The sequence below is a fragment of the Mastigoproctus giganteus genome, chromosome 7, assembly GCF_048544385.1.
Source record: "Mastigoproctus giganteus isolate SK-2022 chromosome 7, ASM4854438v1, whole genome shotgun sequence".
Taxonomy (NCBI): domain Eukaryota; kingdom Metazoa; phylum Arthropoda; class Arachnida; order Uropygi; family Thelyphonidae; genus Mastigoproctus; species Mastigoproctus giganteus.
In genome coordinates, this window is record NC_143581.1 from 39,325,108 (window position 1) to 39,349,900 (window position 24,793).

Consider the following 24,793-nt stretch of genomic DNA (forward strand, 5'->3'; position numbering starts at 1 on the left):
CAGAAAAACACTGATTCCAAATTTAAAACCATTGAAAATTTCTAGGTGGTTTTTTTTTTTTTTTTTTACGATTCAGATGAAATTTGCAAGCGACAGAAATATTCCAGTAAGTTTGATTTAGTTGGAAAAAATAAATAAATAAAATAACAGAAAAGAATGTTTGTTGAACAACTAGGGTATTACCAGATGAACGGCCAGCTTCTTAAAATGCATGGTTCCATGGCGGGGGAAAAGAAATAAAGATGATGTAACTATGCTTTTATATGTGTTTTTAATCACAGTAATGGTAAAGAAAAATTACAACTATTGATAATAAGAAAATCAAAAAAGCTGAGATGATTTGCATGTGTGAAGCATAATTCTCTCTTCGATTTTACGTAGTATGTGAAATTGAGTATTGCTTTGTATGCCCACCTCACACTGTTGCATGGCCACTATACAAAAATATTTAATGATTGTTATTATATGATTGATTTTATATGTGAATTGAAAATTAAAGGATTTACTCACAGATATTTATAACTGTTATATTAAATAGATTTTACAAATATAAAATTAGCATTATGAAATCATCCTTGACAGTTTTAACAAATTTTATGGACTACAGTTTGAACATTCAAGTTTGAACATTCAGAAAATACATTAATCCTACTTGATGTTACTCATAATAAATAACAGTTAGGTAAAAGTATTGAAGAGTCTTGAGTCGCGACTATCCCTCAGAGACTCAAAAACTAGTACTGCTTATTTCCAGTACCATAAAAAAATTAATTTGGCTTTCCAACAAAACAAGCTTGTTGGATTTTAAAATAAAATTATTAAAGACTATTTGACCTATTAAACAAAATATTATTGAAGATTTTTAATTAAGGACTAAGGATAGAATATATATGAATCTTTCCTTCTATCTATTTGATAAATATTTTCATAGGATTTATTTTACAAAAATCCAATTTTATTGACACATGCATATATGTATTATGAAATAAAATTATATACAGAAAAGTCTATATATAAAAGAACATTTCCACATGCAGTTTTTTATTCACCAAATTTACAAAGAGAATTCATTTATTTTATAATTACAAGTAATAATTAAACTCTACACAAAATTATATATATATGAAAGAATATACATAATTTTAGATTTTTATTTTAACTACAATATTTACATGAGGTATGGATGTAAGTTAACACTTTAAATAGATAAGAAAGTTAAGAATATGAGATCTCTATCACATGTAAGTTATGTATATTGTATATTTCCTTATATTTTACTTTAAATGTTATAAAACATATTTTTAGGAAAGTGACATAGTAATGGCTGACAGCATATGCCTTGCAGGCACAAGTTTTCATCAAATGAATCTTTCAAGACCTCTTCAGAAGGTATTTGTGTATATTTTAATTCAGTATATAAATTCAGTATAAACACATATATAAAATTCTTTTTGGCTAGAATTCATGAAGCAATTTGATATAAGAAGAACTTAGAGGTGTTTTATCAAATAATTAATGATGAAGTTCCAACAAAAAAGGACTAGAACAGTTACAGCCAAATGCATAATAGCTGTTTATAGCTGTTGTTCTGAAGTTTTGTATGCATTAATTGTGGATAATTGTAATAATTCTGATTCTCAATCTTTGTTAAATCATGGTGACTTACTCTCTTCAGTTATCTGTTTTTCATACATTCATGCAATGGGAATGTAAGCATCACCACAATTATTATATGCACGTATTATTTTAATATGTGGATGTTTGTATCTTTTCAGCAACAATTTTCAACTATTAATCCAACTGCTCACCATTGTCTAGCTGTTTGTGCCATCACTTACTCATTGTGGATGATATCCAACATGATTTTTTCCAAATGAATTATTCTGTTGATTTCTTCAATCCAGTTTAATTCTGTGCCACTACAAGCAGTTCCATTGCCTATGAAGGCTGTAATTTTATTTCATGCTGTTTTCCCAGAAATTTTCATTAAAATTATGCCTTGAGTTATGATTGACTTTGGGACTGTGAAACTTAAACATGCTGAAATTTATCCTTTGGCATGATTCAAGCTCCTCCTTCTATATTGTATTACTTTGATCCATCTGTTGCTAGTTGGTCACAGCCTCACATATGTCACATCCATCCATATGTCAGACATAACTCTAAATATGCTCATAGGCCTTTGAGGAGACAGCAATATGATTTGTGAATGCAAGGTTCTGCAATCAGTGGAGTTAACTGACTTCTAGTGGGGAATGAAAATAGGGTGCCACATAAGCAGTCAGTCTGTGTCATTTCAACAATACTGAAGATTCCTAGATTGATGATTGGCAATGTGATCTCCAAATCAAAGCACACTATGCTGAATGATCACAAAGTGACCCGGAAAACCCTCTCGATTGTTTTGTCATTTTGTACAGCAGGGTAAATCTGTTATACACGAAATTGATACTGCATTAGAGAATACTCTTATGGATTTTACAAGAACAGAATTTGGAGTCAACTTTTTCTTAAGTATTTTCTACAAAAATTAAAGGTTATATAGAATAGATACTTTAACATTGTTAATGTTATGTTTGCAGTTTATTCCTATAAAGTGACGGAATGTGACAGTAGAGTCCCATAATGGCATACACACACACACACACACACACACACACACACACACACACACACACACATGCTCCCTCAGTTGGGAGTCAGCATCAGTATAGTGTGCAGGACATTGCATAACAGGGGTCACCATGGTTGGGCAGCTGCCCACAAGCCACTGATCACCCCAACTAATGCCAGATACTATCTAGCTTGAGGTAAGGCCTGCCATTCTTGGACCATAGCCCAGTGGAAAGCTGTGCTTTGGAGTGATAAGTCATGGTACATGGTCTATTGTTCTGGCTGTGGTGAATGCCTGGAGAAAGCTACCTGCTAGACTATCATCCCAACAATGAAGTTTGGCAGAGGCATCATGCTGCCTCCACACTTCATAGTTGGAGACAGCATGATGGTTTGGGACTGTTTTTCATGGTTCAGCCTGGGACAAAATCATGTTTTAGATAAAATCATGAATACTCAGGTCTATCTAGATATCCTGGACAATAATACTCTACCTACATTTTGGGGAAAGCGTATATCTGTATCAGCAGGATAGTGCTCCATGTCAGCTTGAGTCATGACAGACTGGCTCAAGGAAATGAGCATCAAAAAACTGGACTGGCCACCCCTGACCTGAATCCTATAGAGAACCTCTGGGATGAATTGAATTGTTGGGTGCATGTGAGGAGAGGCTGCCCAAAAAATAGAGCTGAACTTGCTGCTTTGAAAGTTAAATGGTAGAAAATATCAGAAATCATTTAAAAAAAACTGGTGAAGAGTGTTCCATGGAGACTAGAGGCTGTCATAAAAGCTAAAGGTTATTTGTAGATATGTAGATGTCCTGATGTTAATGATAGGGCAGGGCTGTGTGTGTGGGGGGGGGGAATATATGGAGAATTGGATAATTAAGGTATGTGTAAGGCTGTGTATGTATTAGAGAGAAGGGTGTAAACCAAGAATAGATGTTTGAACCAAGCAAAATAAATAGGCTGATTAATTAAATATTGGGGAAATGGCACAGAATAACATGCCTGCTCACAAGTCTATCAATGCTATGGCTGCACTGAGTGCTGCTTTGAAATCTTGTACTATCCTTCATATTTACCAGATCTATCACCATCAGATTTTTATCTATTTCCTAATTTGAAAAAATACCTGACTGGCATCCATTTTTCCCACAGACATTGATGTCATTCTTGGAGTACCAAGAGAAAATGTTCTTTGCAGCTGGAATCAATGTATTGCAGCATTGCTGACAAAAGTATATTGACTCCAAAGAGGACTATGTTGAAAAGTAATACGTTACCAGATTTTTCAAATAAACCCTTCGTACTCAGTCCACAAACTTTTCAAATGCCTCTTGTACATCAGAATATTAGATGTAGAAACGTCTTTTGTTTTGCAACTGTTTTGATGAGTATGTTGCATGTCCATGTTGTATCTCTTTTAATTTTTAATATTACTAAATTTCAGTGTTTGTTTTTTAAGTGACACTAATTGATCATCTTAGACTTTTAACATGCTATATATGTGGGAGCAGTGTGTGGGGGGGGATATTCTGGAATGATAAATTCCAGAACTTTTTTTTTTATTAGTCTTACTTATACAATTGGACAAAACTGGGAGAAAAATTATCAAATAAAATAAAGTACTTTTAGAACACGTAAACAAAGAAAGTAAATTTAAAATATGGCTTGTTAGATTTCATAATAACATAACAATATGAATGATATGCCAGTGCATTCTGGCTGGAAGACAGATCTGTATTTAAATTTTTCTAGATTCCAACTTCTTCAAAGGTGGCAGGCATATGAAACAATCCCAAACAGCAAATGTCGTGATCAAATTTTAATTTCAACAGGGACTTTGGAACATTTTATTACAAAGGCCCCTAAATGTCCGGCAAAATCCTCACTCATCCTTTATTCACCCAGTCTTTTAAAATAATACATAATTTCCTTATACAAAGAGTGGGATCACTACTGAAATCCCACCTTAGAGTGAACCCACTATCCATGAAAGATTTTCTGTTCCTTTTGACTACTCTGGTTAATATGAGTTCATAAGGTACTCCAGTTAATGTGTGTGTGGGGGGGGGGAGGGATTTTGCACAGGTCGAAAAACTTAAATAACTCATGGGATAGAATAACTTGAGTTAGAAAATCTTTACTCCCTCCACTTGAGATTAGCTAGTGTCAGGCCTGATTGATAGGAAACTTTTAAAAAATCCCATCAACCAGGATTGATATAAGCTAATCTCAGGTGGCGGAACCCTCAGAATTGAACATTGAACCTCTCTTTATTAGTGATAAGTGATGAACCCACAGAAGCTTCTCTGAAAGGTTTTTAACCCATGGCATAATATAAGCTTTAAGCCTGTGAGAGGAAACCTTCCATGTCCTGCAGAACTGCAAATCATCAGTGAGCTGCTCTTTGTGTGTAATAAACACAAAATTATTCCAAAAGCAACACCAAAAACTTTCCATTGCCATAAATTAATTAAAATAAATAGATCAACTTTTCACATTCCTCAAAATTCTCAGATTATTCTTGAAAAGTACTAAAATACTGAGCGTTATTAACATCACTTACATGAGAAATGTCTTAACAATTTGTGCTATTATATGTGTTTCCAGGTTAAGCATGTCTGTCAACACTCTTGATTTATGGTGTAGTCCCTATTTTTTTTTATCCCATTGGCTGCTCACCATCTTAACTTAATTTTCTCCATCTTTTTCAAAAAAAAACTATAAACCCATGGCTTTTCATTAAATTCAGAATTTTTAAAATATTCTGCAAATTTAGGCATGAAATTTCATCGTTTATCTGTAGCTAATGAATTCGCACCATGTGCTTGTTTGGGATGAATAGAATATGTGGAATGTAAAGGATAAAATGCTAAATATATTGTAATGTTAAACCAAAATTTCTTGTATGCGTGTTGCAAAGTTAAATTTAATTTCATAATTTCCTTCAGTAAGGTAACACATATCCGCAAGATGTTGCATATATTGAAAAATATGATAGTATGAATCAGAGCTGTAATACTCAATACATTCTACGTTGATATTAATATTTGTAAAATAATAAAAGGAGTTTACCTCAATATAGTACGTATAACACTTCAGTATGATACTCTCCAGAAATTAAAATGAAAAATCAAAAACTTACATTAGAGTAAAAAAATAAATAATTAAAAATCGATTTAACGCAATTAAAAAGAATCTAACAAAGATATCAAGACGATTTTCCTTCCTGAAGTTGACAACACTTTTCGACCGTATATTGTGATCACAGGAATGAAAATTACCGAATAGGGTTGAACCTGAAACTTAAATAGTGATTACAGTAAACCCCCGCTATTCGCGGTATCTGTATTCGCGGTTTCGCGTATTCGCGATCGCCGATTTAATATAAAATGAAACCTAAAAAATGTGAATTTTAAAGCGCCGTGAATATTTTCCGCCATAAAAAAACATGGGCGTGGCTAAAATTATCTTTCCCGGTCAAAACAGCGCTCAGTGGGTGGGGGGAGAGGGGTGACAAAATCGCAAGCGTGGATGTTTCTCGCTAATCCTTGTTCAATATGTGTTATGCGCTTGTTATGGAAGGTTTCGTCGTTTGCTTTTAATTTATATGCTTATAAATTGAATAAATTTATAAATTGATATGCTTACAAAAGTGATAAATCTACCGTTTTGCAGTGTAAAACAGACTTTTTCGAGTGTGTTAACGGAAGAAAGTGACTTGATTGTGGACAAGTTCTTTCTAACCCCTACAAAAATATGACTACGAATAACAAGAGAAATGTGAAAATATCAAAGAAGGTGACGACATTAGCGAATAAAATTGAGTTATTAGATAAAATTTCTAATGGTGAAAGTGTCTCCTCAGTGGCAAAACATTATAAAATCAATGAGTCAACGGTACGATCAATCAAAAAATCGGATGAAAAAATGCGCCGTAGTGTCCGTGAAAACGCGCTAATTGCTTCAAAAATTTGCTCTGTAACTTGTGATGTTAAATTAGAAAAAATGGAAAAAGCTTTAAATCTGTGAATAGAAGACCGAACTCAAAATAAAATTCCGTTAAATTCACTCATCATTCGTGAAAATGCAAAACTCCTTATCAACGCTTTAGCGAAACTGGTGATAACACTGGCGGGATAGGTTTTTTAGCTAGCAAAGACGCTGGTTTGAAAGATTTGTTTGAAATTTCTAATAAATATTACATTTAATATTAAATTGTTTCTTATTTTCATTTCGATGCCATATGCTTGCATTTCACTATGTACTGTCTATGTACATAGTCATATTATGAAGGTACATATAATACATACATAGACAAAATTTTAGACTAGTTTTTCTTATATACTTTGGAGCGGAACCCCTTTATTACTATGGGAGCCATAACTCAGTATTCGCGTTTTCGGCATTCGCGGCATTTCTCAGGAACGTAACCCCCGCGAATAGCGGGGGTTTACTGTATTTGTCTTTTTGTAACTGTAATTACCTTATTGGCAATTGTAATATTCTAAAATATTCCAATTTGTAACTCTTTCTATTTTTCTGTTTCCCTAATAGCTTGGTCTGATGATGGGTATCGGTAAGATATCCGAAATGTCATATTAATGTAGGCAAACAGTCTAATAAACTATATTGTTAATTTTCACGTGGTATAAGAGTGGTTTTTTAATATAATAACCTTAATGAATTACTATACATTGAAATTTCAACTGAAAGAAAACTTATTTTACAAATTTGAATGGGTTCATGTTTAAATATAGAATTTTAAGTGTAACGTTTAAAAACATTAACTAAGTTTTCTAGAAGTATAGTTTGTAACTGCTGTAAATAAATAACAACAAATTGTAAATAATGTTATTCTGTATATGTGCATTTTTTTTAAAATTAGGCTATCACAGTAATGAATTTCCTTCAACCTACTCCAATTCAAGCAGCAACTATTCCTGTAGCACTTATGGGAAAAGATATTTGTGGATGTGCTGCTACAGGAACAGGTGAGATATAACTTATGACTTTTAAAATATTCAACAGGGAAGGTTTAAAACTAAATAAGATCAGTTAAAAGTTTTCTTCGTGGATAGATTTAAAGCTCTTGTAATTATACTGGTTTACTCCTGCACAACTTCCAGTACTTGAATTGAGGTGCAACTACTTTACCTAATCCAATTCAACTCTTTCAGCATTGAATTCACTAAGCATAACAAATTTATTCAGTGACATAACAAATTTATTCAGGAGACTCAGGAGAATGACCTTCTCTTAGTGGTTGGCTCTGCCAAGTGAGTTTTTTTTTTTTTTTTTTTTGTGGAAATTTGAAAATTTGCAAAAATGAAAACTTTGTACATAAATGCTTTTAAATAATTGATTTGTTCTTATTTTAACTTGGTCGGCAAACATTAGAGTACATTATTGTTAAAAATCAAATCAGAATTAATCCAATAGTGGTGGTTGTGCCTGGTCTGATGGACCCTCTGGGAAATATCTATTGCGTGTTAATTCATTGGTTTAAGATTGTAGTGGCTGTTGTCTTTTCTTTTTCTCTCTCTCAGCAGCAGCAGCAGCATTGTTTAAGTTGTTTTTGAATTATATATGAAAAGCATCTGTTAAATCAGCTATCACTATCTATGTTATTATTTTTGCCTTTCACTTTGTGCTGCTATTTTTGGTTCCATTGTCTGACAACTTGTCTATTTGTTTCTTGTTAGATATTTGCTTCTGCTGTTTTGTGTTTAATTATTATATAAATTGGTTTCTTACCTTGATCATTATTATATATTTCACTTAATCTTCCCACTTATGTGAAATTTAATAAAGTAAATAAATTATACAGGAATTTTGCTAGCAGGGAAATAAGGTGATTAGTAGTGGCAAATGATGCAAGAAAGCAGGCTTATAGAGCATCAGCCAAAAAAAACTATCCATTCAACCCCTCCAATAATTTGTCTAGTTCTTCCTTGAATTTATTCAAACTACCCACTTTCACAACAACAGATGGAAGTTTGTTCCAACAGTCAACCACCTACTGGCTAAAGGCAAACTTCCACATATCTGTCCTGCAACTATCTTTCCTCAATTTGAATTTATGCCCCCCTATGATGCTGAGATGTGTGTAATCTCATCTGGAAGAATGCCATCAACATTGAGTTTACTCAATCCATTCATGGCCTTAAACACCTCATTCAGATCTCGTCACAGGTGCCTAGTCTTCAAATGCTACAATTTGAATATTCCTTTGTATAAGACAATGGTTAGGCTTAATCTTGAATACTGCATACAAGCCTGGAAGCCTGATTTGCAGAAGCATGTGGATCTGTTGGAGTGGGTGCAGAGAAGAGCAACAAAATTATTGATAGGAATTGAAGCATTTCCTTTTACCAGGAAAGGCTTCAGTTTTGCTGTATATGGAGACTAGACACCTGTGAGGAGATCTCATTGAGGTGTTCAAAGCTCAGAATGTATTGTGTACACTCAATGCCAGTGGAGTCCTTTCTCTTTCTCAGATTATACACCTGAGTGGGTATAAATTCAAATTGAGGATGGTTGTCGGATACATGTGTGGAAGATTGCCTTCAGCCAGGAGGTGGTTGATAAGTTAGAACAAAAACTTCTGTCACTTGTTATGAAAGTTGGTAATTTGAATAAATTCAGAGAACTAGAACTATTGAAGGGGATGTTGATGTGAAAAGGCTTTTTTTTTTTTTTTTTTTTTTTTTGGCCGATGTAAAAGTAATGTGATGCAAGAAAGCAAGCTTATGTAGCATCAGCCAAAAAAAAAAAAAAAAAAAAAATTCACACAACTATTCCCTCTAATGGTTTGTCCAGTTCCTCCTTGAATTTATTTAAGCTTTGCACTTCCATAATGACAGATGGAAGTTTGTTCCAGCAATTAACCACCTGCTAGCCAAAGGCAAATTTCCGCACATATATTCTGCAGCTGTCTTTCCTCAATTTGAATATATGCCCCTTTAGGTTCATAATCTGACCAAGGGGAAGAATCCCATCAGAAATCAACGTGCTCAACCCATTCAAGGCCTTATACACCTCAATCAGATCATCTCACAGGTGCCTAGTCTCCAGCTGCTGCAATTTGCAGAACTTAAGCCCTTCTTGGTAAGAGAACTAGAACTATGCCCTTTGTTCCCCTCACCAGTTTTGTAGCATTCTCTGTACAGGCTCAAGCAAATCTACATCCTTCCTAAAATGAGGCCTCCAGACCTGTACGCAGTACTCAAGGCGTGGCCTGGCCATTGCCTTATACAGAGGGACAATCACATGCTTTTCCCTGCTAGCAAAATTCATGTATATCATTGACAAAACCCCATGACCTGCTGTGGCAGCCTGTCTGCATTGCTCAAAAAACTTCATATCTGACTGCACAATTACTCCCAGATCGTTTTCATCTTCTACCACCCTAAGTGTAGTACCACACAGTACGTTCCTCTGGGTGTTACTTCTATCCATATGCAGTACTTTGCATTTGTCAATGTTAAACTTCAGTTGTCACTTCTCAGCCCATCTGCCCAAATTTTCTAGATCCTGTTGCAGTAACACACTGCTATTACTGTTATTAACAACCCTGCCTTTGTATCATCTGCAAACTTCGACACTAAGCTTGATATACCTTCATCAATATCATTGATAAATATAGAAAACAATAGCGGGCCCAACACCAAACCCTGTGGGACTCCACTAATAACAATATTCCACAAAGAGCAGCTCCATTGATTACCAATTTCTGTCTTCTCCTATTCAACCACCCTTTTATCCATTGTAGCAACTTACCCTTAATACCATTCTGCTCCAATTTGTACAGTAGTCTTCCATACACAACAGTATCAAAAGCTTTCCTGAAATCCAAGTATATGATATCAAAATTATTTTTTGCATCCAGTTCCTTTGAAACCACATCATTATGTCCAATCAGGTTTGTCAGACAAGACTTTCCCGTAACAAACCCATGCTGTGTCTGAATTGTTGCAGTCTTGTTTAGATGATCCTGCAGTGCATCTTTAATTAGTGAGCCCATTATTTTACTTGGAACAGAAGTTAAACTAACTGGTCTGTAAGTACTCATGTCACCCTTTGATCCCCCTTTATGGATTGGGGATACATTTGCATATCTCCAGTCCGTGGGGACTTCCCCTGAGTCCAAGGATGCTCTCATAATTATGACTAAGGGTTTGTTTAGTTCCTTTGTACCTCCTTTAATATAACTGGATAGATCCCATCCACCCCAGGAGCATTTCTTAAATTTAACCTCAACAATTTCTCCTCCACTTTGCTCTCAGTTATTACAAAATCATTAAGCACCCTGTTACAGTTTGATTAACTTCTGGCATTTTCCTCCCTTAATAACTAACTCCTCATGTGTGAATGTACATGCAAAATACTCATTCAGTTTGTTAGTTATCTGAGCAGGATCATCAACAGTCGAACTATCGATATTAAGTGGACCAATCTGATTCATCCCCTTCCTTTTAGGGTTTATATAAGTAAAGAAGTCCTTGCTGTTTTTCTTAGCATCCTTTCCCAAAGATTTCTCGTAATCTGCCTTCACTTGCCTAATCTCCTTTGTGACTAGATTACAGACTAGCTTATGCCTGCTGTAGGCTTCTGTGTCGCCTGATAATTTATATGCATCGTATGCATTTTTATTCTCTGCCACCAGTCTCATTAGTTCATTTGACGACCATTTAGGCTTAAACCTTGAACACTATTTCTTAATAAGTATGAAAAGCCTAGTAGCTTCCAGAATTAATTCCTTGAATTCTTCCCACTTTGAATTTGCTGTTGGTAACATCATCAGTTGGCCCACTGTACAGAATTTAAAAACTGTCCGAGACCACTCTAGTCATCTTTACAGAAGCAAAAACCCTTTCCTTTACCCCTGATGGTAATTATATCTTTAAGTAAATACATAAGTGCACTGTGATCACTGCCCCCCTAGTGGTTCCTTTATCTGCAAATACACGAATAATCACTGCTGATAACCAGATTAAGAGTATTACCCTCTCTGGTTGCCTCTCAAACATGCTGCCGCAGAAAACAATCATCCAATAAATCCACAAAAGTCTTGGTGGTGTGCGAGTGATCAGTCCACAAGTTCCAGTCATTATCTGGGAAGTTAAAATCCCTCATTATAAGACATTCTGATTTACTAGCCCACTCTATTTCTCTGTACAATTGTTTGTTGTACTCATTAGTATCATTAGGCCTATGACACACTCCTACTCTTATTTTTGCTTTCCCAGTGCTTATGTCTTATAAGCTTGCTTTCTTGCATCATTTGCTAATACTAAATATTATTATTCTCTTGTAAATACACTGTCAGAAGAATTTGCTTCTTGAAACTCAATGGCAAAACATGCTGCTATGTGTAAGCCTCCTTTTCATTTTGAAAACTGAAATAGAAACTTTTCCATTCTAAATTCAGTTAAATTTTAAACAAAGATATTTTTGAACATTTTTTTGGTTATGTGTGATACTGTTTCATAAGAGGATTGTTCTTTATTGCTTTAGAAATGTAAAACTATATTGCTTTTTAGAATTTTAAATTTTTTTTCATTTTATATATTAATCCATTTAATGGATATTAAGAAAGATATGACCATAGTGAATTATGATATATAGATTGTAATTTATTCCAGTAATTTCTTGGATAAATAATCTGCATGATGAATTTCCCCAGAGCTCTGTCTCTGTCTCTTTCTCTCTCTTAAACATAAAAAAAGTAGATTACTTCCAGTGACCTGACTTAAACAAATAATTTGATCTCTTTTCATGCATAACTTTTCAGGTTCTTGCATGACAGGCCTCAAAATAAAAGTAGGATTTTTGAATTAATGGCATCTTTCAAAACTGCTAGGATTAGCACCAAGCATGTTTTTTCCATTGTAATAGTAGATAAAAAGATCTTACTGTTACCAAGACAGAGCTCTGGGGAATTATTTCAATTTTTAAGTACCCACTAGCAAGTTAATAAATGACCATTCCGATAACAGTGTTCTCCATATTTTTTCCTGATTCTGCAAATGTTTTCGAATTCTGTTGTTATTAGTTCTGATATAAGTCTCTGAATCTTGAATTTGCTCATCTTATTCGATAATTAGTTAACTCCTCCACATTTTAATTCCTTTTTTCCTTCATGTGTTTTTGTCACCATACACTGATGAGCCAAAACATTATGACCAGTGAGTTGTTATGCAAATTGAAGCGACTGCAGGTGAACTACGGTGCATGGACGGGTTGGGACATAATATAAAAAACACCTGATACTGAGCTCCGTTAATCAGTGTTACTCTTGTTCTTCAGATGGGAAAGGCAGTGGACTTAAGCAAGTTCGGAAAAAAACCAAATTGTAATAGCCAGACGACTGGGGCAGAGCATATCCGAAATGGCACGGCTGGTGAGGCGCTCACAGTCAGCCATAGTTAGTACCTATCGAAAGTGTTCCGAGGTGGGGGGAACCCACTAACTGCCAGCGAGGTGTTGGACCACCACAGCTCATCGATGCTCAAGGTGAGCATCGATGAGCTGTGGTGGTACATGATACATGTTGCCATGTACCATCTCCCGGATGGTACAACAGAAGGGGGACTGTGGCGCAACTTGCCAGTAATTGGAATGCTGGTGACAGGAGTAATGTGTCACAACACACAGTACATCTAACCCTGCTGAAAATGGGGTTGCGTGGCCACAGGCTGCTCTGACTGCCGATGCTAACCACGGTTCACTGGTGAAGTGCCTACGATGGACATGCGAGCATTGAAACTGGACCTTGAGTGATTGGAAGAAGGTCGATGATCCAATGAATCACGTTTCCTGTTTCACCATGATATACCTGGGGAAGTGATGGCGGCAGGGTCATGCTTTGGGCAATGTTCTGCTGAGGTACCCTGGGTCCAGTCATCCATGTGCCAGGCACTGACATCTACCACCTACCTAAATATTATTGCTGACCAGGTACATCCTTTCATGGCAACGGTCTTCCCCGCTGGTAGTGCTGTCTTTCAGCAGGATAACGTGCCATGCCACACCACTCGGATTGTTCAAGACTGCTTCACAGAACATGAAGATTTCTAGGTATTGCACTGGCCTCCAAATTCCCCAGACATCAGTCCCACGAGCATCTGTGGTTTGTGTTGGAGCGGCATCTCAACCACGGACCTTACAGGAGTTAAAGGATTGCTGATTAAGTGTTGGTACCAGATACTACAAGACACATTTACAAATCTTGTAGCGTCCATGCCTCGCTGGGTATGAGCTGTTTTGGCTGCACATGGTGGACCAACATCATATTAGGTGGTCATAATGTTTTGACTCATCGGTGTATGATGTTTCATTTTACCTTAGAAGAGTAATAAGTATCTTCATTGATTCTAAATGGCTGAATATCAAATACATTCCTTCATTATTTAAATCATCTTTTTGTCAAATGAAAAAAGTTAATTTTTTCAATGATCGATATTTTCATCTGATATATCTCCAGTTTGACCGGCCATTTTTTTTCTCTTTCTCTCTCTCTCTGTGTTTTTTTTTTTTTTTTTTGTCGTTATTCGTTATGGTATCTCGCTCTGTCATTATTTGTTATAAGTATTTTAGTTTTTATTTTTACTTTTTTTTTTTATAAAAAAAAATGTAAGAAGATTTAGAATCTGTTAATAAGATTAGTATTTGTATTATTCTTAATAATAAACTTATTATTATTATTTTTTTAATTTCTTATTTTCTCAAAATATTTTTAGGTAAAACTGCCGCATTCATGCTGCCTATCCTTGAACGACTCCTATACAAGCCAAAAGAGAAACCTGTTACTCGTATTTTAGTGTTAGTTCCTACCCGGGAACTTGCTGTTCAGGTTTACCAAGTCTCTCGACAACTTTCACAGTTTACAAACATTGAGATTGCCCTGACAGCAGGTAAATTTTTTTTAAAAAATGGTTTATGAAATCATAATTTTAATTGCTATCACTGCAAGTCTTCCTAATGTCTCCCTACAAATAAATGGCACACCTTATAATGATGATATGCGTATAATACAATTTATTTGCAATTTTATGCCATCATCCCGAAAACTTTTAATGGTTGTTCCAATCTTTTTTATGGGACAGTATGATGCTACTCTAAAGATACCTTTAGAGTAGCATCAGAAGACTCAGTTGACAGTTCAAATCCTAAGATGCAAGATATAAAATGGCATAGAATTCCAATAAAAGGACTGAAAACAGCTTCAAAAACTTATATATTATAGAACTTTTGTCTGTTTTCTAATGTAGTTTATAGATGTGAAAAGAATTTTTTGCCAAGTAAAAAGTTAAGTTTCTGAGTTGTAATAGACATTGGAAGAATGCTATCATTAAACCTTTCTTCCTTCCCTTTCAAAATCAGGAAAGTGGCTCTGCATCATAGATGATATTTTCATTTTGGAACATAACATTCCATATAAACTCATTTCCTTAAATTCTCTAGTTAAATTACAGCAATTAATATAAAGCAAAATAAAACAGAACTGGTCATCTCTAAACTAAATGTTTACTGAAGTGATGACATTGCTAACTATAATTTTGTTTTTTTGTTAGTGATAACATCACAAATAAAAAAACACAATTAAAAAGCAAGCACTCAAATGTCCTTAAACAAACTAATATAGCCTGTTACCCAACTTGAATACAGTTCTTTTACCCCATAATGTGTCACTATAACCATCATCTGAAAAACTTCCTTCCTCCTCCTTTCTATTTGACAATCCTCTAATTTAGTATCATAGATGGCGGTATTGTAATAGTACATTTTCCCATGTAGGATGTATGAAGTATTATTAAAGTTGGCTATCAGGCTATATTAGTTTGTTTAAAGAGCTATTGAAGAAGGCCACTAAGGTAGCTGTATGATATAGTGCTAGTGTCTTATACCAGCATTTTATTATATTGTGTTTTTATATTTTCAATAAAATTTACTTAGTGAAGCAGTCTTTAATAAACTTTTTAGTTTTGAAATGGTTGGTGTGTTGTTTTATTTCACTTTATACAAAGGGTACTAGGAAAGTTTTGCAATATGACGCAACAACGAATCACAGGAAGCTGCTTGTTGCTGCATGTTGAGACATGTTCATACATGCATAGTAGCCGCCACACCAAGTCGATGGGCTCAGTTATTCATTAGTAGTGAGAGTGTAAAGTGCTTGCGATGGCATCGTGGTCAAGAAATGAGATAAGGACAGTTTTGCGGTATAATTTCGTGCGTGGTTTAACCATAGACCAGTGCTTAGAAGAAATGACTCTTGCACTAGATGATGATTGTCCACATCGTACAACGATATTCAGGTGGTATAGAGAATTCCAAAGGGGAAATTTCACTCTGGAGGATTCTGAGAGGCCGGGAAGGCCACGAACATCAGTTACGGAGGAAAACGTTACTGCTGTGAGAAAAATGCTTGACGAAAACAGGCGAGTGACCTACCAACAGATAGAGGATACTTTGGGCCTAAATGCACCAGCAATTCGTTCGATTCTGCAAGATCATTTGCAAGTGAAGAAACTTTGTTCTCTCTGGGTGCCGCATCAACTGACTGAAGAGCAGATGACACGACGTGTGACTTGGTGCCGGGAGATGTTAAAAAAGTTTGATAAGGGACAATCTCGGTATGTGAACAACATCGTGACAGGTGACGAGACTTGGCTGTACTATTACGATCTGCCGACCAAGGTTCAAAACAAAGTTTGGGTCTTTGATGATGACGACACACCCGTAATTGTCAGAAAATCCCGATCTGTAAAGAAGAAAATGATAGCTGTATTTTTCAAATCGAGTGGAATTGTGGAACGTGTCGTTTTGGACACGCAGAAGACAGTCACAGCTAAGTGGTATACTGAACAATGCCTGCCTAAAGTCATTGGATCTATGAAGAACCTGGGGCCAAAGTCAAGAATGGACACCTGGTACCTCCATCACGATAATGCTGCAGCTCACCGCGCCAAAGCCTGCACCGAATATTTGACCACGACAGGACTGAAACTTCTCGAGCACCCTCCCTACAGACCAGACCTTGCTCCCTGCGACTTTGCACTGTTCCTGCATGTGAAAATGAAGCTAAAAGGGAGGCAGTTTTCCAGTGATGAGGACCTTCTACGGGCTTGGGACAACGAGTGTGCTTTACTCCCTAGTGAAACTTGGCAGAACTGGTTTAAAGATTGGTTTCGGAGGATGGAGAGGTGTATTGAATGTAGAGGAAATTACTTTGAAAAAATTTAATAAACAAAGCTGTATTGCAAAACTTTCCTAGTACCCTTTGTATTAATTGTAGTAATTTAACCAGAAAATTCAAGGAAATGAGTTTATAGTCATTGATTTTCTAGACATGTTTTTTAAATTAGCATTCCATGTTCCCAGCTCTGGATATAGATAGGCTTTTTGTGTATTTTTTTTAACTAGCAACCTCTGGTCTCCAGTTAAAAATGTGAAGAGTGAGTTACATTCCAAACAGATCTTGTCAATAACTTTCTGCATCTGTCATGAGGGTTGTTTGAGTATACATTTTGCTTTAAATCAGATGTAGGGAAACATTTTGCATGTTGTGTTATAGGGAAACATTTGCATGCTGTATAAAATTTTGAAAATTGGACATGAACAGTCTTATAATTAGTTGCAGAACTTATGTGTAATTACACTCAATGTTTTTATAATTATGATAATGATTAGTTTATGTCCAAAAATAGCTTCTTGAACTGGTTATTTGAAGATAAACTTGAAACCTATGTTTCTTTATGTTTATTTCCAAATTGTAAATATGTACATAATGTTCTTACCGCTTCTTCAGTGACTGCAAGGACAGTAATGAAGGTTACTAGGGTTATTATTATGGAATTCTTAAAAATTATAGTATAATTAAATTTCTAAAATATTTTTGTAAATCGAACTTGGATCTAATTCAAAGAATTTTTGTTTTAAAGTTAGTAAGCAGTTATGAGCTGTCTCTGCAATATCACCATCACAAAAGGTCACCTAGGTTATAAGAACTTGTTGATTTGTTTATGAGTGAAACATATACGAAGAGCAGTACTTTCGTACTGCTCCTCGTATATGTTTCACTCAAAAAGTATGTCTCCATTTTTTTTTCCTCAGGAAATTTAATTCCTACAGCTATGCATTTTACATCTATTAATCCTCAATCATTAATAAACAACTGTTATTTTTTACAAAGTCACCATATTTTCTGTGCACTTCTGCCAAATCTGAGTCAGACTCTGTATTCCAATCCTGTAAAAGTCCTTACTCTTGCTCCAGAGAACTTTGCAAAAACACTGTCCTTGAGCTGACCGTCGTCTGCAAAATAGGTTCCAAGGAGTGCATCCTTCAGCGGGCCGAAGATGTGATAGTCAGAAGGTGCAAGATCCGGGCTATGAGAGGGACGAGGAAAAACAGTGCACCCCAGTTTTGCAATGGCTTCCTCGTGCACAGACTGGTGTGGGGTCATGCATTATCATGGAAAAGAACCTCATTAAATTTTTTGTCCGGTTGAACTCTACAGATGTGGGCTTTTAACTTTTTCAACATTTCCACATATCGATTTGAGTTGATTGTGGTGCCATTCATCACCTGTATATGCATGAAAGAAAAACCTCTCCTTCACTCTCATAGCACTGGAGAAGTTTTGTACAGATGACTTTCCGGGCTTCTTTTTGCTCATGTGTCAGCAGTTTTGGGACCCACTGGGTGCAAACCTTGTTGTAGCCTAGTTCCTTTATAATGGTTATCACAGCAGGTTTCCCTATACCTACTGCATTGCACAATTCGCATTTTGTGATGCGGCGGTCCTCTTTTATCAGTGCATCGATCTGGCACTTGTCTGTTATCACTGACATTACTGGTCAGTCGCTTCGGGGCTTATTAACAATGTCACTTTCCCCACAGTTAAAGTTTCTTACCGAACATTACCGAGTATTGTTGCCATAAACATTTTTGAGATGCGTATGCATTTCGATAGGTGTCACTTCTTCCTTGGTAAGAAATTCAATCGCCACTCTTTGCTTGATACATATCTGTAACATCCACAAGTTTGAATTATCCACGTGCTGCACTCACGAGACCGATCAAGTGCCACTCAGTATGGCAAAACTAAAGATCTGTGAGATGCAAAATGATCTACAGATACCAGGGTTTACTTGTGCTCTGTGGGTAACATTACTGTAGGTATTGCTTAGTGCAGCATTTCTCAACCTGGGGGTGTCGCAAGCAGCTTAGAGCGAGGGGGTTGCACCTGGATACAGTTGAATGTGTAATGTATAAAAAATCATCTTCAATCATATTCTTTATTAAATCTCAGGTGTGTTATTAACACTTGGTTCATTAACCAGATCACAAGACAAGCCCCTTTTCTCACTCACATTTTGTTTCTTTTTCTGTTTTCAAAGGAATCACACAAATTCCTTTAGCATTTTTGAGGATTGCAATATCACGAAGTTTAAGAACCCCCGGCTTAGTGGATAATGGGGGAGGTTAATACAGATTTAAAAATATATTTTTTATTAAAATTAAAATAGAATAAGATATAATTAAACTAAATTATATTGTCAGAAAACTTTACCAGTCAAGATCTGTTTCTAGGGTGGTTGGTAAGATTGATCTAGGTCATAGTGCACTTCTTAGTTGTTGGGGGGGTTGTTGTTTTGGTTGTAGGGTTGGTTGTGGTTAAGAAGTTTAAATTCATTTTTAATTTGGGTTAGGACTTTATTCTTAAAGGTGTGTGTGTTTTCAGTATGAATTCCTTTGTTGCAGTTAATGTTATCCTTGGCTCCTATTAAAAAGGTTTCTTTGTAGCATCTATGGTTATGGTATCTGTCTGTAGTCAGTACCGATGTTTCAAAAATCTAATTGTGGTCTTCTATCCATGTATAGGACAGAGGGGTCTGACTCTGTTAATCTGTCTTTCTCAGTGTCCTTGTGTTCATCTCCTCCGACTGTCTCTCTTTTTTTTTTTTTTTTTTTTTTGTCCTATATAAGCTTTAGAACTACTGAGATCTTACCCTTAAAATAAAAAAAAGGGGGGTTATGGACCCCTTCAAAAATCAAAAAAGTTTGTGGACCCAAGATATATATATATATACACACACACACACACATATGTTTCTGTGTGGGTGTGTCTGTGTACACACCGATGAGCCAAAACATTATGACCGGTGAGTCGTTATGCAAATCGAAGCAACTGCAGGTGAACCTACGCCGTGTGCACAGGTCAGGACATGGCATAAAAAACACCTGATACTGAGCTCCATTAATCAGTGTTACTCTTATTCTTCAGATGAGAAAGGCAGCAGCCTTAAACGAGTTTGACAAAGGCTAAATTGTAATGGCCAGACGACTGGGTCAGAGCATATCCGAAACAGCACGGCTGATGGGGTGCTCACGGTCAGCCATGGTTAATATGTAACGAAAGTGTCAGAGGAAGGAAAACTCATGAACCGCCGGCTGGGTGTTAAGATGACCATGGCCCGTCAATGCTAGGGGTGAGTGAAGGCTCTCCCAGATAGCACATGGCAACAGAAGGGTGACTGGCACAATTCACCGGTGATGGGAGTAATGTGTCATAACTCACAGTACATCTAACTCTGCTGAAAATGGGGCTGCGTAGCCACAGGCCGCTCCAAGTGCCCATGCTAACCACGGTTCACTGGCGATAGTACCCACAGTGGGCATGCGAGCATCGAAACTGGATCTTGAGTGAATGGAAGAAGGTCATCTGGTCTGATGAATCATGGTTCCTGTTGCACCACGTGGACGGCCGGGTACGTGTGTGTCATTTACCTAGGGAAGTGATGGCACTTGGATGCACCGTGGGACAAAAACAAGCCGGTGCCGGCGGTGTCAGGCTTTGGGCGATGTTCTGCTGGGATACCCTGGGTCCAGTCATCCATGTGCTGGGCACTCTGACATCTACCACCTACCCTACCCCTTCGTGGCAACAGTCTTCTCCTCTGGCGGTGCCATCTTTCAGCAGGATAATGTGCCATGCCACAAAGCCCAGATTGTCCGAGACTGGTTCGCCAAACATGAGGAAGGTTTCTGGGTATTGCCCTAGCCTCCAAATTCCCCAGGCATCAATCCCGTCGGGCATCTGTGGTTTGTGTTGGAACAGCAATTCTGATCTGTGGCGTCTCAACCATGGACCTTACAGGTGTTAAAGTATCTGCTGGTTACATGTTGGTACCAGATACCACAAGACATTTAGAAATCTTGTAGCGTCCGTGCCTCACCGGGTCAAGCTGTATTGGCTGCAAATGAGGACCAACATCATATTAGGTAGGTGTTCATAATGTTTTGGCTCATTGGTGTATATGAACACTGGGTTTTCTGAAAAGAAAATTCAGAGTTTTATGTTTTAAAAAACTCACCTTTATTCTTATTTTTTCATAAAGGTGATATAATAATGTTATTTATCATCGATTTGCTATACATAGAACGAATAATTTGACTCCATACAAGAAGGTGTGTTTCGCTGACCCCTTGGAACTGGTCTACGAACCCCCAGCGGTCTGCAGACCTCCAGTTTGGGAAAAGCTGCTTTAGGGCAATCTCTATATTATAGTCAGTATATATGGTTTATAGTGATGAAAGCCTTTGGGAGGGGGGGGGTAAATAAAAGATAAAAATTTTGCTTTTTAGTTATCTAGGCTTATTTCTTTGCTGATATGGTGCATAGGGGATAGTGATGTATTGGAGAATTTTTCTGTTGTACTTTGTATCATTTTTGATATCAGTTTTTATGGATATCCACAGTTTCTAAAGATGTGTGCAATCTGAATGATTTCATCTTTTAGAGCTTGGCCCTTGCAAGGGCAGCAAGCCCTCAGGATACGTTTTTGTGTTTAAGGAATGGTTAGACAAGAATTGGAGAATAGATCCTGTATCTATAAGTTTTCTGTATATTTGTGTTGTGATGACGTTGTTAGTTCTGCTTAGTAGAAGGTCTAAAGATCTTATCTTCTAATGTCATTTTGAAAGAGATGTGTGGATGTAGGCTATTTATGTGAATGACAGTTGCTGAGTTCCTCAGTGCTGTGTGACCAAATTGTAAGGACATCATCTGCATATCTAATCCAAACTTTAAGTTTATAGAGCTTTTTCTATGGCCTTGTTTTCAAAGAAATTCATGAAAATCTCTCTCAGTAGAGGGGAGAGCAAATTACCCATGCTTAATGGGTAATCCACCTTGTTTATACAGGCTACTTTTGAAGCTGAAGTAACCTTCTCCTATCAACAAATCTGTTGTCGAGAATGTGAAATATCTATGGGTTGGTTGAAGAAGGTAGTGTGTAACTGGTCACCTAGTATTTGGTGGAGAATAGTTTTAGTCTCTTCTAATAGGACTTTAGTGAACATGGTATCAACGTCGAAGGAGACTAGAAGATCTTTGTTATTGATGTTGGTGTTTTCTAGCTGGTTGAGTAAATGTGAGTTTTTTTTACCATTCTAGGATTTGTAGGTAAGGCTGGTGTCATGGGCACCGGCAGCATGGTGCAAGGTGGTGCAAGTGCACCACCTTTGGATGTCAAAGTAATGCGCAATTTTTAATATTTTCATTAATTTATTGAAACATTAAAACAATACAAATTCTACAAAAAAAAAAAAACTAAAATATATTATTCAAATAATTTATCAAAACAAGAACAAAATTAAAATAATTCTTGCAAAACAGAATTAGACCCAGTTAATTTTTGTCATTATCTTTAAATAAAAATTACAATTTTCTCGGCTTCTCTGTGAATATAGTTTTATTTAGTTGCATTTATAAAATCTTCATTGCCAATGACAAAATTTCACACCTTTTTTCTTTTTCACTCTGCCAGAATGCACTCGCAGTCTGTGCAGTACTTTCTCCCACCTATCATGAAATGTTGGCTCGGCTGTACATGTAAAGTCAAACTTGACTTAATTAAGATATTGCATGTATTAGAAAATTTGGTGAACATAATTTCTTCCCACATGCACTGATAGCACAGTGGTATCGTCACCATCCTCCTTGCACTGAGTGGGAAAGGCCATGGTTCGAATCCTGTTGATGACACAAGGAACTTTTATGGGCAGTTTTCACTCCATGGCTGAGTTAGTCGATCTCAGGTGTAGATAGCAGGGTTTTTCATCCAAAAAAATAGTCAAATCAACCACAGAACACGCAATTTACAGACACATTACAAATGGGTATATTTAATAGCTTACCAGGTGACCTTCTTCTTCTTCTTCTTTGGTCCTTAGCTGGCAGCTGGGGGAGGCGGTTGGCCACGCAACCAGTATGCTGCTGTAGGTGCCGCAGGGTTTCGGACTTGCTCTGTGATGTTCTTCCATACCTTACGATCCATGGCTTCAGTCCTGGCCTGGTTAAGGTCGAGACGTCGGCTCTTCAAGTCATCTTCCACTTGCTTGGCCCACGTTTTCCTAGGCGCGGTCCGTTGGATGCTCCATTGGGTGGGTCGTTGTCTCCAAAGGAGTGTGGATGGTATTCTGTTCGTGCCCATTCTACATACGTGGCCAAACCATCTGAGCCTTCGCTTCTGGATTTGGTCGGCAATGGTTGGTTGCTGTTGGTATCTGGCGCGGATGGTATCATTAGTGATGCGGTTGCGAAGAGAGATGCCCAAGATCTGCCGCAGGCATCGCATTTGGAATACCTCAAGTTTGTTCAAATCTAACTTGAGACAAATCCATGTTTCCGATCCGTAAAGAAGAATGGGCAGGATCAAAGTCCGGAAGAGTCGGATTTTAGTCTTTGTGGAAATGTTGGTCCTCTTCCATAGACACCATTTGAGCGAGGCGAACGCAGTGGCCGCCTGTCCAATTCTGCTGTGGATTTCCATGGTGGATGCAACTTTCTTCTCCTGGACCAGCGACCCAAGGTATTTAAAGTCCTGCACTTGCTCGATCTGGACGCCTTCGAGATAGATGGTGGTTTGCGACCCATCCGTTGTCAGGGCCTTTGTCTTACCAGCATTGATCTTCAAACCGTATGGCCGGGCAATGCGGGCAATGTCGTAGAGGATGTCCGTGGCTTCAGCATCGTTACCGGCAAGGATAGCACTATCATCAGCAAACATCAGGTCAGTCACATAGTGATCCTTGTCATATTGTATGCCCTGTCTGTTTCTGAATGCTTGCCTCATAATGGCGTCGACCACGATGTTGAAAAGCAATGGGGAGGCTACATCCCCTTGGCGGACTCCAGTTTGGATGGTAAATTCCTCAGATAAATCGTTCTGGATGCGCACCTGGCTGGTTAAACCGTTGTATGCAGTTTGGAGGAGTGTGATGACTTTTCGAGGTACATGTTCAACCTCTAGTAGTTTCCATAAGGCAGGCCGGTGGACACAGTCGAAAGCAGACTTAAAGTCAATGAAAACAATGACGGTTCGCTGTCCACACCGGATCCTCTCCTCCATCAGCTGACGAATGGCAAAGATTTGATCACAGCATCCTCGCCCGGGTCTAAATCCTGCCTGTTCTTCTTGACTGGTTTGCTCACGATGTTTTTGCAGTCTTGACTGGATGATCTTCATAAAGACCTTTCCGATGATGGAAAGGAGGCTGATGCCACGGTAGTTCTTGCAGTCCCGGTTATCACCTTTCTTGTGGATCGGTACGATAATGGCTTTCCTCCATGTTAACGGAATTTGTTCAGTGCACCAGATAGTTTTGAGGAGTGAGTGTAGTCGGCGAAGCAGTACATCTCCCCCGGCTTTGATCGCTTCTGTGGTGACTTGGTCCACTCCTGGTGCCCTGCCATTCTTCAGGGATTGTATGGCTGCTTTCACTTCTTCTACTGTAGGCTCAACATCGACCATGGAGACCTCAGGGGGGTCGATCGAGAGTGCTGTTGCTGGCGGTCCCTGAGGTGGGTTGTGATTATACAAAGCTTTGAAGAATTCACTCCACCGTTGCAGGCGTTCGGATGGTGATCGCACGAAGGTCCCATCAGCATTCTTGATGTTGTCACTAGTCAATTTGGTCTTTCCACTCAGACATCTGAGGGTGCGGTAGAGAGTGCGGTACTCGTTTTTGGATGCCGCCACTTCAAGATCGTCTGCCACTTGGTTCCAGTATGCTTCTCTTTCTGCTGTCATTCTTTGTCGGACTTCTCGGTTTAGCTGCCGGTACCGTTCAAAGTCGACCAACTTTGCCTGTTTCCGTTT

The 24,793-nt window shown here is 37.5% G+C and overlaps 1 protein-coding gene across 1 annotated transcript in view; it reads left to right on the forward strand.

Moving 5' to 3' along the window:
* Positions 1 to 24,793, forward strand: part of Rs1 (Dead-box helicase Rs1) — a 161,444-nt gene that overhangs the window by 32,808 nt on the left and 103,843 nt on the right. Inside the window, exons 5-7 of the mRNA XM_090376846.1 lie at positions 1,306 to 1,389; positions 7,507 to 7,612; positions 14,363 to 14,536. Of these exons, the coding sequence (XP_090232972.1) occupies positions 1,306 to 1,389; positions 7,507 to 7,612; positions 14,363 to 14,536 (364 nt within the window). The remainder of the gene's footprint in view (positions 1 to 1,305; positions 1,390 to 7,506; positions 7,613 to 14,362; positions 14,537 to 24,793) is intronic.